Source organism: Pelobates fuscus, chromosome 5, assembly GCF_036172605.1.
Source record: "Pelobates fuscus isolate aPelFus1 chromosome 5, aPelFus1.pri, whole genome shotgun sequence".
Classification (NCBI taxonomy): Eukaryota; Metazoa; Chordata; class Amphibia; order Anura; family Pelobatidae; genus Pelobates; species Pelobates fuscus.
In genome coordinates, this window is record NC_086321.1 from 132,190,190 (window position 1) to 132,204,202 (window position 14,013).

The 14,013-nt window shown below is 42.0% G+C and overlaps 1 protein-coding gene across 10 annotated transcripts in view; it reads right to left on the bottom strand.

Annotated features, from left to right (window-relative positions):
* NCOR2 (nuclear receptor corepressor 2) overlaps nt 1-14,013 on the bottom strand; it is a 360,458-nt gene that overhangs the window by 135,868 nt on the left and 210,577 nt on the right. For all 10 annotated transcript variants that reach the window (XM_063454320.1, XM_063454317.1, XM_063454326.1 and 7 more), the window contains exon 12: nt 13,573-13,751. In XM_063454320.1, the coding sequence (XP_063310390.1) occupies nt 13,573-13,751 (179 nt within the window). The remainder of the gene's footprint in view (nt 1-13,572; nt 13,752-14,013) is intronic.

A 14,013-nucleotide genomic window follows, 5' to 3' on the forward strand; every position in this document is an offset into this window, starting at 1 on the left:
GCAATTTAAAAGCAAACACAGCGCAAGCATGTTATTAAATTTGCTTGCGCTGCGCAGAACAAATTCAGGGCCTTTTTCTAATGCTAAAGCTCTTCAGCGGGGCTCTGCGCATTGAACTAACATGCTCACTTTGAGAGGGGGCGTGCTTGTCATTAGTCATGACAAAAACACACCTTCTCTGGCCCGCCCCCTACTTAGGGGGCCGCTCTGGTTGAAAAATGCCCGGGCCTAATTTTTTTCCCAGTCCGGCCCTGCTTGAAGGTCAGGCCCCGCCCCCCGTTATCATACTTTTTCAGCAAGAACATCAAGTGCTTCAAACTGGGTTTTTTTTGTCTTCTTTTGGATCAATCGCAAAAAACAAATGTGAGGAAGACTAAACTTGATGGACGCAAGTCTCTCTTCAGCTTTTTTTTTTTTTTTTTACCAAGAGAGAAATCTAAATGCATTCTTCCTGGAAAATAAGTTTCTAAATAAAAAAAATAACCCTGTATCAACACATTTTTCTTCCAGCACAAGTTATCCATTTTTAATATAGTTTTCCTTCGTATAGGTATAGCTGGATATCTGTGCCATGTTTTCATGGCGTTAAGGGCTTGCTCTGGTGTATGAAGATGTTATGAAGAGGTTATTTGAATTTGCATTCCAATTATTTCATTTTAAAAGGGCGTTCAATAACTTCCTCAATCCTTTTAGAGAAGTTCTCCAAAAATATACACTTGCAAATACTGTAAACCTTTTTTTTTGCTTGCCTTTGTTTTTGAATTGACCAAATAAGCTTGGGGTTCTATTCACTAAACACTAAACTGGACGACAAAATTGGCATCAAGACAACTTTAGCTGAATGAAGCAGTTTTGATGTATAGATAGATCATGGCCCTGCAGTCTCACTGCTCATTCTCTTCCATTCAGGAATTTAATCAAGTTTTTTTTTTATACAGACCTATAAAGCAGAGCAGGAGATAAAAACTTCTAAAACAAGTTAACCCCGTAAAGGACACAGCTTCAAATGCTTGTCTTGCACTTAAGGACACAAGTAATTTTCAAATTTTTTGCTATTTATTGCACCAACACATATTATATACTTTTTTTTTTTTTTTAAAGGACAAAAAGGGCTTTAAATCGATGTAACATATACATATATAAATGCTTATTTATTATAAAAAAATACAAAAAAATGAAAAATATTGTTTTTTTACAGTTTGTGCAATAATAATGTGTGCATAATTAGTGCAGGTTAAGGAAAATAATTAAACAAATTTAGTTATGATTTACAGAATATATAATGTGTCTAGGATTTTAAGGTTTTTTTGGTAGTTACAGGTCACAAAACACAAGGAGTAAAATAAACTTTTACTGTGGAGCGATTTTTGAATTTGGTATGTTTGTCTTGTAAGCTTAATAGCCATCAGAGAAAACAAAAGTGCCACACAAAAGTATATATTTATATAAAGCAGACATCACAGACTATTTAACTACGGTTATGTTGACACTTTTTACGTAGCCATTTCACCGCCAATCTCTGCTAAATATTGAAGTAACATTTTTTTTTTGGGTTTTTGACACAAACTTAGAACAAAGAACTTCTCATGTGTATTTCGTAAAGCTTGTGTGTGCTATTCCTGTACAAAATTTTGTGTTCAGCTACATCTGCTGAGTTCGACGATAACCCCATTGTATGTCTTTGGCACTTTTTCGTGAAGCTACAATGCCATATAGGAGACCTGTCCATTTTAGTATTTACAGTAGCATTTTGAGAGACAGATTTGATGGGCCTATGTTTTAATTTGGGGCATTATAGCAGTTTGACTACAACCAAGCATTCTGCTAGAATTTCCTGCTGCTCTATTACATTGTCTGCCTACCTTTAAGTCCTCAGAAATAATCACCCCTAAATCCCTTTCCTCAGATGTTGAGGTTAGGACTCTATCAAATATTCTGTACTCTGCCCTTGGGTTTTTACGTCCAAGATGCATTATCTTGCACTTATCCACATTAAATGTCAGTTGCCACAACTCTGACCAGTTTTCTAGTTTACCTAAATCATTAGCCATTTGGCTTATCCCTCCTGGAACATCCACCCTGTTACCTATCTTAGTATCATCAGCAAAAAGACATACCTTACCATCAAGACCTTCTGCAATATCACTAATACAAATATTAAAGAGAATGGGTCCAAGTACAGATCCCTGAGGTACCCCACTGGTGACAAGCCCAAGCTTCGAATATACTCCATTGACTACATCCCTCTGTTGCCGGTCACTCAGTCACTGCCTCACCCATTCAACAATACTGGAATCCAAACTTAAAGATTGCAGTTTATTGATAAGCCTTCTATGTGCAACAGTGTCAAAAGCCTTACTGAAATCTAGGAAAGCAATGTCTACTGCACCACCCTGATCTATTATTTTAGTTACCCAATCAAAAAAATCAATAAGATTAGTTAGGCATGATCTCCCTGAAGTAAACTCATGTTGTCTCTGATCTTGAAATCCATGTGTTTTTAGATGTTCAACAATCCTATCCTTTAACATGGTTTCCATCACTTTCCCCACTACTGAAGTAAGGCTTACTGGCCTATAGTTGCCCGACTCCTCCTTATTACCTTGTGAATGGGCACAACATTCGCCAACTTCCAATCTTCTGGGACTACTCCTGTTATCAATGATTGGTTTTGCTAGTACACCACTAAGCTCTTTTAATAGCTTTGGGTGTATTCCATCAGGTCCCATTGACGTATTTGCCTTTACTTTTGACAGTTGAAATAGAACCTCTTCCTCTGTAAACTCACGTGTACTAAATAACTCATTTATCCTTTTTCTTAACTGAGGTCCCTCTCCTTCATTTTCATCTGTAAATACCGAACAAAAATATTAATTGAGGCAGTCAGCTAGACCTTTATCCTCTTCTACATACCTTCCTTCTTTTGTTTTTAATCTAACTAATCCTTGTTTTACTTTTCTTTTCTCATTTATGTATCTAAAAAAAGTTGTGTCCCCCTTTTTTACTGACTGTGCTATTTTCTCTTCTGTGTGTGATTTGGAAGCTCTTATAACTTGCTTAGCCTCTTTCTGCCTAATCTTATAGATCATTCTGTCTTCCTCACTGTTTTTTTTATAATTACTAAATGCTAACTTTTAGTTTTTTACTATTTTGGTTACATCTGCGGAGTACCACAGCGGTTTCTTGAATTTTTTGCTTTTACTGACAAGCCTAATGCAATTTTCTGTTGCCTTCAGTAGTGCAACTTTTAAATAATCCCATTTCTCTTGGACGCCATTTAAATTGCTCCAGTTTGATAATGACTCCTTTACACATATTCTAATTTTAGAAACGTCTGTTTTTCTAAAGTCTAAAACGTTTGTTTTTGTGTGGTGTGACTCAGTCACTGTTCTTATATTAAACCACACTGATTGATGATCACTGGATCCTAAACTTTCACCTACAGTAATATCGGATACCAAATCTCCATTTGTTAACACTAAATCTAGTATGGCCTCTTTACGAGTTGGCTCCTCAACGACTTGTTTTAGAGACAATCCCAGTAGGGAGTTTAGAATATGTGTGCTCCTGGCACAAGCAGCTAGTTTTGTTTTCCAATTCACATCAGGAAGATTAAAGTCACCCATGATGATAACTTCCTCCTTCATTGTCATTTTAGCTATTTCCTCAACTAGTAGATTATCTAACTCTTCAATTTGTCCTGGGGGCCTATAAATCACACCTACACGAATTACTGTGTGATTACCAAATTCTAACGTAACCCAAACGGACTCTATGTTCACCTCACTAACTTTTATTAGGATAGATTTTATGCTATCCTTCACATACAGGGCCACACCTCCCCCTTTCCTGCCTTCCCTGTCTTTTCTATATAAAGAGTACCCTGGTATTGCTATGTCCCAGTCATTATAGCTGTGAGTTCTCAAACGCCAGTGGTGTTTTTCCCTTTAGGGCCATCATGATTTGTATCTTATTATGCACGGTCACATAGCGCAGTATGACGTATAGTGTCGCTGTGTTTGAGTGTGTGCTGGTTACTCGGTAGATCCTGTCCAAGACAATTTTCTTGGATATGACGTTTGGTAAGATTGTGGATAGCAAGCGCCTCATATAGTGTGGCAGCGCCTCGGTAAGGCCCTGGTGGGGTCTCCCTGTATTTTAATATGTGTTTTGCGCGGACGGTCTTCTAGGGACATCAGTTTGGAGGTGCATTACGGAGTCCTGGAGGGTGGTTATATTAATTTGGACATCAGTTATGTTTTCTCCTGCATGTTTGACACGGTCACTTGTCGTAGTGTCCCCTTTAATCCTGGTGACATCAGCTGCCAGCAGCTTGTGGATATCTGCAAGAAGGGTCTTGAGATCACGATTGGTGGTCGAAATCAAGTCATCGGGGGATCGTGGAGGTAAGGCTGGTTCTTCTTGGAGTGTCCCTGTGGTGTTTGGTTCCCCACATTCCTGGTCCCAGGTGGAGGAAGAATCTGGTGGGTGCTCTGCTCGTGCGGGCTCTGGTTGTGCCGTCCTTTTAAGTATCTCCCCTATATCCCTGCTGGGTGTCGTTCTAGCCACTTTTGAAGTGCGGTGGCTCATGTTTAGTGTGCAGGATGGGGTGCTAGGTATGTGTGGTTCTGTGGTGGCTGCGTGCAACTCACCCGGACCGCTGAGCATGGCCTCAAGGCTCTGTAGGGGTTACGTGCAGTAGGCCGCAGCTTTGCACCTCTGTCTGGGCTGCTTCGGGGCCTGACAGAAAGGCATCAATAGGTTCAATGCGCCCTCAGGATGAAGGGCGATCCGGGTATGGAGTCGGATGGACTTTGGTTGAGGGATATCTGGCTGGATAGTGCAAACTGCAGGGGAGCTAGCAGAGATGGCATCTGATCACGATGGCTGGCAAGCTCAGTCACCTTGAACCATCCTGGTTTATTCCAAACATCGCCTGGACTTCATTTTCCACAAAGGGTAATGTACCACATAGGTTGTACCTCATTTTTGCTCCTAAGCTTGTATGTGACTTTCCATTTAACTGCACTTATTTTATAGACTGTGCATTATATTATTTGTTTCTGTGTATATATTATAACACACACACGACATTGTCCTACAAATATATTCTAGACTGGGGATAATTAACGCTGTTATAAGGGCCATTAAAGAGCCTCCATTACATGTGAGTGCAATTATATTCACTTACTTGAGTGGCCCATACTATCCTCATTTACTACACTATATACAGTTTTTTCTGTTTATTTAATATGTTGGAATATTCACCTGAATCAAGAGATAAACTGCATATCCTTAAGCAGGGATTGAACTAATTAAGCACATACAATCACAGCTATTCATTAGCTCCCAACATTGTGAATGCATCTTTTTTTCTACCATACCCCATTCCATCAATATACTACACTATAGGATCTTCCACTGTCCCATTCTTCTCATTTCATATACAACCAGAGGACATATCAAGGCACTGCTCCCACTTCTTCTCATAATTTGAGTTCTGTGTGGTTATTCAGTCCTTGAATGTTAGACTTAAACTCATCCCCTATGATCTTTTGGTATTTTTGAAGGCAACTTCTTACATGGCTTTCACATTATGGCTTATTTATGCTCCAGTAATCCTAGATTTTTTACATGTATTAAACAAAACAAAACAAAAACACTAGTGTTATGGCTTAAACATTATCTATTTAAACGGATAGCCCAAACATATTTAAATTGGGCTCTGGGTCGCATTACTTGGAAAAGATTTCCATTTAACTAAAATGATTAACTACAAATCTTGGAGTATATCGAGCCAGAACCCATCGTGGACGGCTATAGAGATTTACAGAACCGGATTTTCCCCCTTGGCTAATACAGTTATGTAATACCATAATGGGTTCGTTTTTTTTTTTTTTCTTTAAGCTAGATCACCATTTTGTATCACTGTTGATAGAGGGGCTATTTAGTGTATGCAGCATTTCTTCTCTTACAATGGGATCTGGGAAGATTGTCCCAGATCCCAACCCAGATAATCAAAAGTGTATAAATTGACTTCAGGTAAATAGGACTGGCCAAAACTTCTTGCAGAAGGAACATGCGAGTGAATTCTCTTGAAGCAAAGGGTTTCTATCCGAACAACTCTAAACCTGTATCATTACATTTCTAGATAAAACATAGCTAAATAGAAACTGCCTAGTGGAGTTTATTTGTTGTGAAACGTGCAGATGCTTACCTTTAGCCAAGTCCCAGAAGAAGTGACAAAGAGAAATGAACTGTAAGAGGAGGGGAAGGACTTTCCCTTTCAGCCACAGGTTTACAACACAAACTAAACTTCAGCATGTTGACCTTTTGTTCCTCTCCCACAGGCTAAAATTACCAAGTTAAAGGACCACTATAGGCAGCCAGACCACTTCAGCTTAATGAAGTGGTCTGGGTGCCAGGTCCATCAAGGATTAACCCTTTCTGCTGTAAACATAGCAGTTTCAGAGAAACTGCTATGTTTATAATAGGGTTAATCCAGCCTCTAGTGGCTGTCTCATTGACAGCCGCTAGAGGTGCTTCCGCGCTTCTCACGGATTTTCACAGTGAGAAGACGCCAGCGTCCATAGGAAAGCATTGAGAATGCTTTCCTATGGACTGGCTGAATGCGCGCGCAGCTCATGGGCATTCACCCGAGGAGGAGGAGGAGGAGAAACCCCGCCCGGCGCTGGAGAAAGAGGAAAATTAATCCCCTTCCTCACCCTATAGCCCGGCGGGAGGGGGCCCTGAGGGTGGGGGCACCCTCAGGGCACTATAGTGCCAGGAAAACGAGTGTTTTCCTGGCACTATAGTGGTTTTTTTAATGTTACAGAAATTCTCTTATTACATTACAGACTGTTGAAGAACCAGGGACCATATTTTGATGAGAAGTGCAGAGAGAACATTCACCTAATGTATTGTTTTTTTATGGCTGGAAAAGCGTCATGTAACAGACCTGAAACACAGTCAGTTTTCCTTATTGTTTGAAATTTTATTTATTCAGTCTCCTTCCCCCCATTTGCTTGGTTTAGTCTTTTCTTTCATTTTGTTTCCCTTACACAGATGTGGCCCAGTGTCAGGATCGGGACAGGGATCCAACACGCAGAGTACAAACAGGTGGTAGGTACGTATACCGGACCTTAGAATGGCCGGACTAACGTAAGGAGTAAGCAAAGAATGGTCAGAGACAAGCAGAGGTCGGGGGAACGAGAGAGCAGGTAAGCGAGAGACAAGCAGAGTCAAAGGGTAATAGAGATAAGCAGGGTAGAACAAACAAGCCGGGTCAGAACCAAAGAGACAAATAGAAAACAAGAGCACTGAGTGACTAGACAAGCTAGAACCACGACAGGGCAATGAACAAATGCAGAAAGCCCTACTTTATACCCTGGTTCTAGATAGGAATCACGCCCCCGACGAGTCCTGATTCGTGCTCGGGACTTGATTGACAGGTCGGAACGGATTGTCGTCATGACGTCGGCTACTGAGCGCCGCGTCATAAAAGGAAGCGGATTCCTCGCGGCCGGCGTGTAAACGGCCGAGAGAACTGCGAGGAACGAGTGAGTCAGCCCCTCTGAGAGGATGAACGTCTAAGTGTCTCACCTCCTCCGAGGTAGAGACAACAGGTACCCTGACACCCAGACAGACATCCCATGTGTTCCCTATTAAGGGTTAATAAGTATATAGGGGTGTATATAAAAAAAAAATACCCCTTTCTGTCTCATTAGAGATATCTTTGCCAGAAGCTCAAGGAAGCAGGCTGAAGGGTCAGTGTTAGGACCCGCTTAGGGGGGTCTGCCTTGACGTTGGCAGGCGGGCATTCCCGCCAATGGCCATTGGAGCAACTAAATGACCTCTATTTGTCTAAATATACAAAGGGATTAAGGAGAAAGCGCAGGTAACTTTTTCTTTTCCAGACAGACACTGCCATCAATGCAGTGTTTTATTTAATAGATCATCACCTTTCGATTCAAATTTTCAGGCTTACAACTGGTTACATCAGGGATACCAGCATTAGACTTCCAATGTATGCCAAAAGTGAGCGACTAATACATTCAACTATTATTCATGTGGATTTATTTCCTTTTCAGTTGGGGTTGGTGCACATTTTTTATTTTTGTGTACATTATTAAGATATTCAAATCTACACAGGCCTTTCATGGAAACCTTCCAGTATGAGATACCCCTGTTATTTATACATATTAGATATGTGATTTAATGTGGTTTGGGCCACATGAATTGTATGTTTATTTGTGCTACTTTTAAAGATAATCTAACTGAAAAACGATCGCCAATAGACGTAAACCAACAAATCAATGGAGATAGAGGGATGAACTCCACCATGATCATTTCAGATCTGCTTTGCATTCACTACTTTAAATATTTGCTCCTCTTTTATTTGTTTCTCCTCCTGTCCACCGTATTAAACCTAGGTGAATGCTTGTGGGTTTTGTTTTTATAAATTATTTATTTTTGTTGTGCATCAAGATACAGCTAAGCTCATAGTGCCACAACAGCAACAATAACCACAGTAGTGAAGAAGCAAAAAAAAAAAACGTGTGACAGTCGATTAATTGGAGAAATAGTAGTGTGGCATGCTTGCCGCCTGAGTGGAGTCTTTGGCTCTTCTCTCCCGGGACCTTAAAGAGGGCCGGTACCTCACTCACTGGGAATTCTCCCCACCATTGTACAAAATCTCGGGCCCGAAGATGCTCCGGAGCCAGGGGAAGTCCATGGGTGATAACGCTGCTGGTCGAAGTTAGCTCAGTTCTGGCCTCAATTATGAAGGTGCTCCAAGAAGTCCTGGCAGATCTCTTAAAATTTAGCGTTGAAACATTCTCTCCATGTTTGAACAGACAAGCCCTCCTCGGATTGTGAAGGCAGCGATATGGCATCCATCTTAGGCGTGCACTGCAGTTGTCGTTTCAAGAGATTCCGCTGTGGTGACGAGGTGAGTATTCCCCACTGGTCCATAGGAGTGGCAGCAGGGCTGTCTTTATACAGAGTGTGCCCTGCGCCGGGGGATCAGCCGCAGGTCAAGCCAGTCTGCATGGTTGGACTGAGTGGTCTCCTTGTGCAACGGCACAGTTCAGGTATCCTTGTACTTCTGCTTGGTTGCAGATCAGGTTGACGGTCACAGATTGGTTCATCCAGAGCAGATTGAGGCAAAATAGGCTTATATGGTACTAGAATATACCGGAGCTGTTAGAAAGCACGTTCGTCCATCTTGGCTGTTCAGCCCCGTCCCCCAAAAGCTTGTGTTTTTAGATGCATCCTGCATCACTGTCAAATCTTTCTGATATAGATATGCTATGAATATGTTGATAAGTACAGAGCACAAAGTTTGAAACAAGGGCTAAGGATCAATACATTAAAAATCTACTGCAGAACAATGGCTATTTTCTACATTTCCACTACACCCTGGGTTTGTAGTAAGTCAAAGCACATCAGAAAAGCACCTTAACCTGTGTTCTATATAGAATCCTTTTGACATTTTCTAATTATGGACACTGTTTTCCACCCATTTCTATGGGTGTGTGAAGTACTTTTCTTCTAGGTTTATCTAACCCTGTCTTGCAAGGTATAGGAGAGAAAGGGAAAAGCAAAAGCACTCACACTTGGTATTACATACTCTTTTGTAGGAACAGAGGTCAGCAGCTGAGAAACAAGTTTAAATATGCTGCTCCTCGGTGTACTGAAGCCATTGTTTTTACAGTGTTTACTACCAAATTCACTGGGACATTATTACCATTTATATAGCGCCAACAGATTCCGTAGCGCTTTACAATATTATGAGAGGGGGGGGGATTTAACTATAAATAGGAAAATTACAAGAAAACTTACAGGAACGATAGGTTGAAGAGGACCCTGCTCAAACGAGCTTACATTCTATAGGAGGTGGGGTATAAAACACATTAGAACAGGAAATAGCAATCAAGTAAGGTGGGAGTGAAGCAGAGCTGGAGGAGAGAGTAAAGTGCTGCCCTTTAGGAGAGAGCAAGAGACAGGTATGTAAGGTAGAGGTTACTAAGGGAGGCCATAAGCTTTTCTAAAGAGTTTTAAGGCACTTCTTAAACAGTTGAAGATTAGGGGAGAGTCTGAAGGCGGTAGGCAGGCTATTCCATAGGAAGGGAGCCGCCCGCGAGAAGTTCTGCAAGGGTGAGTTGGCCGTACGGGTGCGAGCAATGGAAAGGAGAAAGAGCATACCTATGGATCTGTGAAGAGATATAAGAGGGTCTAGAATTGTTCAGTGCATTATAGGTATGGGTTAGCACTTTGAATTGACTCCTATAGGATACAGGAAGCCGATGTAAGGACTGACAGAGGGGCGAGGTGAGAGAGGACCGACTAGAGAGGAAAATCAGTCTGACGGCAGCATTCATTACAGACTGTAGAGGGGCAATACGGCTTTTGGGAAGACCAATTAGGAGAGGGTTACAATAATCCATGCGGGAAATTACTAGAGCATGGACAAGCTCCTTGGTAGCATCTTGTGTAAGAAAGGGGTGGATGCGGGCTATGTTTTTAAGATGGAGTCTACAGGATTTGGCAACACACTGGATGTGTGGCTCAAAGGTGAGGCCAGAGTCAAGTATGAAGCAAAGACAGAGCGCGTGAAAGGATGGACTTATGTGGATACCACTAACTTGAAGGGAGAGAGAAAGAGGAGGATCAGTATTAGGAAGAGGAAAGACAAGGAGCTCAGTTTTAGAGAGATTGAGATTCAGAAAGCGGGAGGACATCCAGTCAGAGATGGAAGAAAGGCAAGCAGTGACACGTTACAGGAAGGCAGGGGAGAGGTCCGGGGTGGAGAGACATATCTGGGTGTCATCAGCGTACAGGTGATAGTGGAATCCAAAAGAGGTAATAAGTTTGCCAAGAGAGGCATTATAAAGAGAAAATAGAAGGGGACCAAGGACAGAACCTTGGTGGACTCCAACCGAGACAGTGTCACGTATTCATCCGCTTATAGAAATGTGGTTAATGACATTTACTGTCCACACAGGAAAAGTTGTGCCGAGCAGCAACCTAATCCACAGAAGGGTTAAAGCTGAGCAGCAATTATGCAAATGAAACCTGGTAACTGACTTTGGGGTCAAAGGCCGGTTACAGCCTATCAGAACAAAAGGAGGGGTATTTAGGCCCAGTTCTCATCCTGCTCAGTGCCCGGTCATGGTTTCCCTTGTGGTTGTCCGAGAGCGCGTTCCTGTTATTAGTTTTCTACCTGGTTTTTTACTTCGGCTTTGTTTATTGACTTCTCTATATTCTGGTATCCTTACTCCTGGCTTTCCATATCGCTGCGTCCCTTTCTGTGTTCCCTGACCTCGGCTAGTATTTTGACTATTCTATGTACGTTAAATCCGGCCATTCTAAGGACCGGTAATACGTTACTTATTTGTCATCCCTGCTACACAGTTCTACGTGCTGGATCAAACAGTAATCTTGACAGACAGGACGAGAGGAGGAGGGATCATTAGAAAAGGAGACACTGAATGAGCATTGGGAGAGATAAGAGGAAACCACAAGCCACCTCTTGTTCAGTAGCCAGGGAGAAAGTCTGAAGGGTAGGAAACTCATGATCAACGAGTGGTTGAGAAAGAGAACGGCAAGGTGGAGATAATTCTTTCTTTAGCTGTTCAATCTTGTCGGTAAAGTAGCATGCAAAGCTATCGGCTATAAGGTTAGTTTGGGGGGGTGGCCACAGCAGGGCGAAGAAGAGAGTTAAAGGTCTTAAAGAGACGTATGGAATTGTGGGAGCATGAACTAATGAGAGAGGAAAAGTATGACTGCTTGGCGAGGGCGAGGGCAAGGGCTGCGCTTTATGAATACAATATGAATCTATAATGTTGAAAGTCTGACTGGGTGCGAGACTTCCTTCAGGAGCATTCAGCACAATGGGAGAAACTTTGCAGGTAGCGTGTTGATTTAGTATGCCATCGTTGGGGGTGTGTGCTCTTTGAGGTGCATGTTTGGAGCGGTGCTGCAGCGTTCAAGGCAGAGGTGAGGGTAGGGTTATATGTGGAGATGACAGGAGGGACAGGAGAGGGAAGGGATGGATAGCAGTTGTGAATCAATATCAGCCGACAATAAAATTAAAGTTCCTCCTGAGTTGAAGAGGGTTAGGCTGAGGTTGTTGGGCTAGGGGGTACTCGAGGGCCAACAATAAGAGGTGGGGATCAGCGAGAGGAAATGGAGTGTTGCAGATATTAGCTACTGTACATGCATAAGAGAAAATGCGGTCGTGGGTATTGCCAGCTACATGGGTGGGAGAATTAACCCACTGCGATTGCGCGAGGGAGGAAATAATTGAAAGTAGTTTAGAGGCTGCTGAGGTCATAGGTGGGTTAATGGGAATATTGAAGTCCCCGAGAATTAGGGATGGAATATTAGAAGAGAGGAAGTACGGTAGCCAGTGGTCAAGGAAGGGGAGAGGGGAACCAGGGGGACGATAAACAAAGGCAATGTTAGCAGAGAAGGGTTTTGAAAAGGCGAATCAAATAAATTTCAATAATGGGAAAGAGAGGGAAGGGGGGGTTGGGCAGTTTTAAAGGAGCAGTGGGGTGAAAACAGAAATTCTACACAACCACCTTTACTCTCAGCCTGTCTTGGGTTATGGGTAAAGTGAAGACCACCAAAGCATAGTGAGGCAGCGGTAGCAGTATCAGAGGGAGAGAGCCATGTTTCTGTTAGAGCAAGTAGGTTTAGGGAGTGGGAGATAAAATGGACATGGAGTTGATTTAACGCTGCTGCACACAGAGCGTGCATTCCACAGAGCAGCTTTAAAGTAGGAATTATAGTGAGAGTTACATGGAATGGATATGAGATTGTTGTGGTTTCTGGTGTTAGCACCAGTTGGCTTAGTAGAGGAGGGACCAGGGTTTGGCGAGACATTACCAGCTGCTAGGAGCAGTAGGGTGAAAAGGAAGAGAAGGTGGGAGTAAGATTTAAATGTTTGGGATGAGAGCTTTTATTTAGGGGATTTAGGAGGAGTTTGTGGAGAAAGGCTGGATAAATATGAGTAAAGTGCATGTGATGTATACAGAGATGAGGGAAGCAGAGAGGGAGCAATGCAGATGGTGTCAGCAGGAACAGGTAAGTAAAAGGATAGAGAGATTTTAATAATTAGGGAAATTAGGGAGAAAGTGAAAAATAGAAGTGAAGACATTATTAGGAGAATAGGTGCTGTGTTTTTAAAATATGGAGAATTGAGCTGTGAAAATCGTAGGTGAGGTTAGGAGGGTTAAGGATTAAAAAGATATTCATTGTGTGAATTAAGCATATGGATCTAAATAACTGCACAGAGCGATGGAAAAATATGAATATCTGCAAATTGGGGCAGCTGGCCGGTTCTCCATTAGTAGGGATGTGGGACATGTGATATTGCCACAAAATTAGTAACTTTCCAATGTAAATAAATCAGAGGACAACCTTAGATTTACTGTAAAAAAGGAACATGTATTTAAAATAAAAAGACAACTACCAATAGCAGGAAACACAGATGGTTGAAATGCGTAGCTTGTGAGTTAATGGAAATGTACACAACAGATTTAGAAAACAAGAGTCAAAACTCACTTCTCCCTGAAGGTTTCTTTTTCTTGCTCGCTCCACATATTCATGACTTGCCGGTCTTTGTACACCTTCATGGGGTCGTCCATTAGGCCATTCATGTTGATGAACTTGATTCTCTGCTGCTCTGCATCAAACAGCATGGGTGGGATGACAGCCAACTGGCGCATCTGCTTCTCCAGGTTCTGTAGAAGAGTTGGCTGTTAGCAGACCTAAGCACTCTACATGTACAGCGCTGGCAGTGCAGCAATTAAACAAACTTAACAGAAACTGCTCGTCCCATGCTGCATGCATTACTAGATAGGGGTTAGGCAGCTTTCAATCATTCAATGTCTTGTATAGGCATTGGCAACTAACTGATCAAGGCAAAAACCAAAAGGTAAAATAAATACTTTGCATGTTAGGCAGTTTCATGTTTTCACAATTGTGTGTTGTAGAACTTTTAAT